Source organism: Centrocercus urophasianus, unplaced genomic scaffold (genome assembly GCF_019232065.1).
Source record: "Centrocercus urophasianus isolate 14NV4802_14NV808 unplaced genomic scaffold, USGS_Curo_1.0 seq_836, whole genome shotgun sequence".
NCBI lineage: Eukaryota > Metazoa > Chordata > Aves > Galliformes > Phasianidae > Centrocercus > Centrocercus urophasianus.
Window position 1 is genome coordinate 1 of NW_024885462.1, and position 1,218 is coordinate 1,218.

The 1,218-nt window shown below is 62.2% G+C and overlaps 1 protein-coding gene across 1 annotated transcript in view; it reads left to right on the top strand.

Annotated features, from left to right (window-relative positions):
* The first annotated feature begins 394 nt into the window (after positions 1-394).
* Positions 395-1,218, top strand: part of LOC122171168 — a 5,778-nt gene continuing 4,954 nt past the window's right edge. Inside the window, exon 1 of the mRNA XM_042838573.1 lies at positions 395-574. Coding sequence (XP_042694507.1) covers positions 395-574 — 180 coding nt within the window. The remainder of the gene's footprint in view (positions 575-1,218) is intronic.

Consider the following 1,218-nt stretch of genomic DNA (forward strand, 5'->3'; position numbering starts at 1 on the left):
CTCTCCTCTCCTCTCCTCTCCTCTCCTCTCCTCTCCTCTCCTCTCCCTCTTGCTCCCTTATCGTGGCCTCCTCAGGCCTGCTAACAGAGCTGTGCTGGCTGCAGGACTTTCGTGTCTCTCCCAGCCCTGCTGAGGAATCTCCTTTTCCTGTGAGCTCCTGTTGGAAGGACTGGAGCATGTGGTCCTTCCTGCTGCCTCCCCAGGAGCTGCTCTGCTGCTGTCCTTGGAGCTGTTATCCTGCCGTGTGCACAGCTTTCCTTCACCCCTGCACAGGGGCAGAAGAGCGCCGTGAGCTGATGTGCAATGAGGACTCTGGTCCAGGCTCACCTGCGTGACTTTTCTCTTCCCTTTTTTAAGGGCAGGGGCGCCTTCCTGCTCTGTTCCCGGAGCCGCGATGCTCTCAGCACAGGGCGCAGTGCTGCTCCTGCTGGGCATCTGGCACACGGGGAATCCCTGTGCTGGGCTGACGCAGACGTCGGTGCTGCCGCCTGTGCCGGGTCAGCGCCACCAGGCTGAGGCTTTTCCCTTCTGCTGGAACGAGCCCATGGATTTCTTTCCACAGAAACCCGTCAGGGTGAAGCACAGCGCGGTCTGAACGCATGGAGGCGTAACCACACGCGTGCCCTGAGCGGGGGAGGCCCAGGTGTGCGAGGCAGTGAGCTGCGGCTCTCACCCAGCTGCGGCCGCTTGGGCTTCGGTGGGGCTGACGCCCTGCTGCTCCCAGCCGGGTCTGCTGCCTCCCTGTCTGAAGAGAAAGATGCACCCGAGGACAAAGGTGCAGCTTAGGAAATCTTCTCCCGCTCTGTTTCCCGGAGGCAGAGCGCTGCTGCCTGGCGGTGAGCGGCTCTGTGGCCGCTGCAGGAAGCCCAGGAGGAGCAGCTGTGCTGCGTGGGCTCGCGGGGCTCCGTGCTCTGAGCTCCGTCCTGCTCAGCCCTCAGCCTGGAGTCTTCCTGCCGGAGGTCGGCTCCGCAGGGCGAAGCTGCAACACGGTTCAGAACTTCTCCAGGCTCATCTGCATTTCTTGCTTCCTGTCTGCATTGCCTGGCAAAGAAGCCATTAAAGAACGTGAGCCCTTGGGAGCATCGATGGCTCCGCATGAGCAGTGAGGAAGGCAGCCCGCAACCCACCTCCAAAGCCTGCTGCCTGCCATTGCGTCCTGCCTGCCTGCTGCTGCTCAGGAAGGTGCTGTGTCTTTAAGCCTTCCCAGTGCTCAGGAAG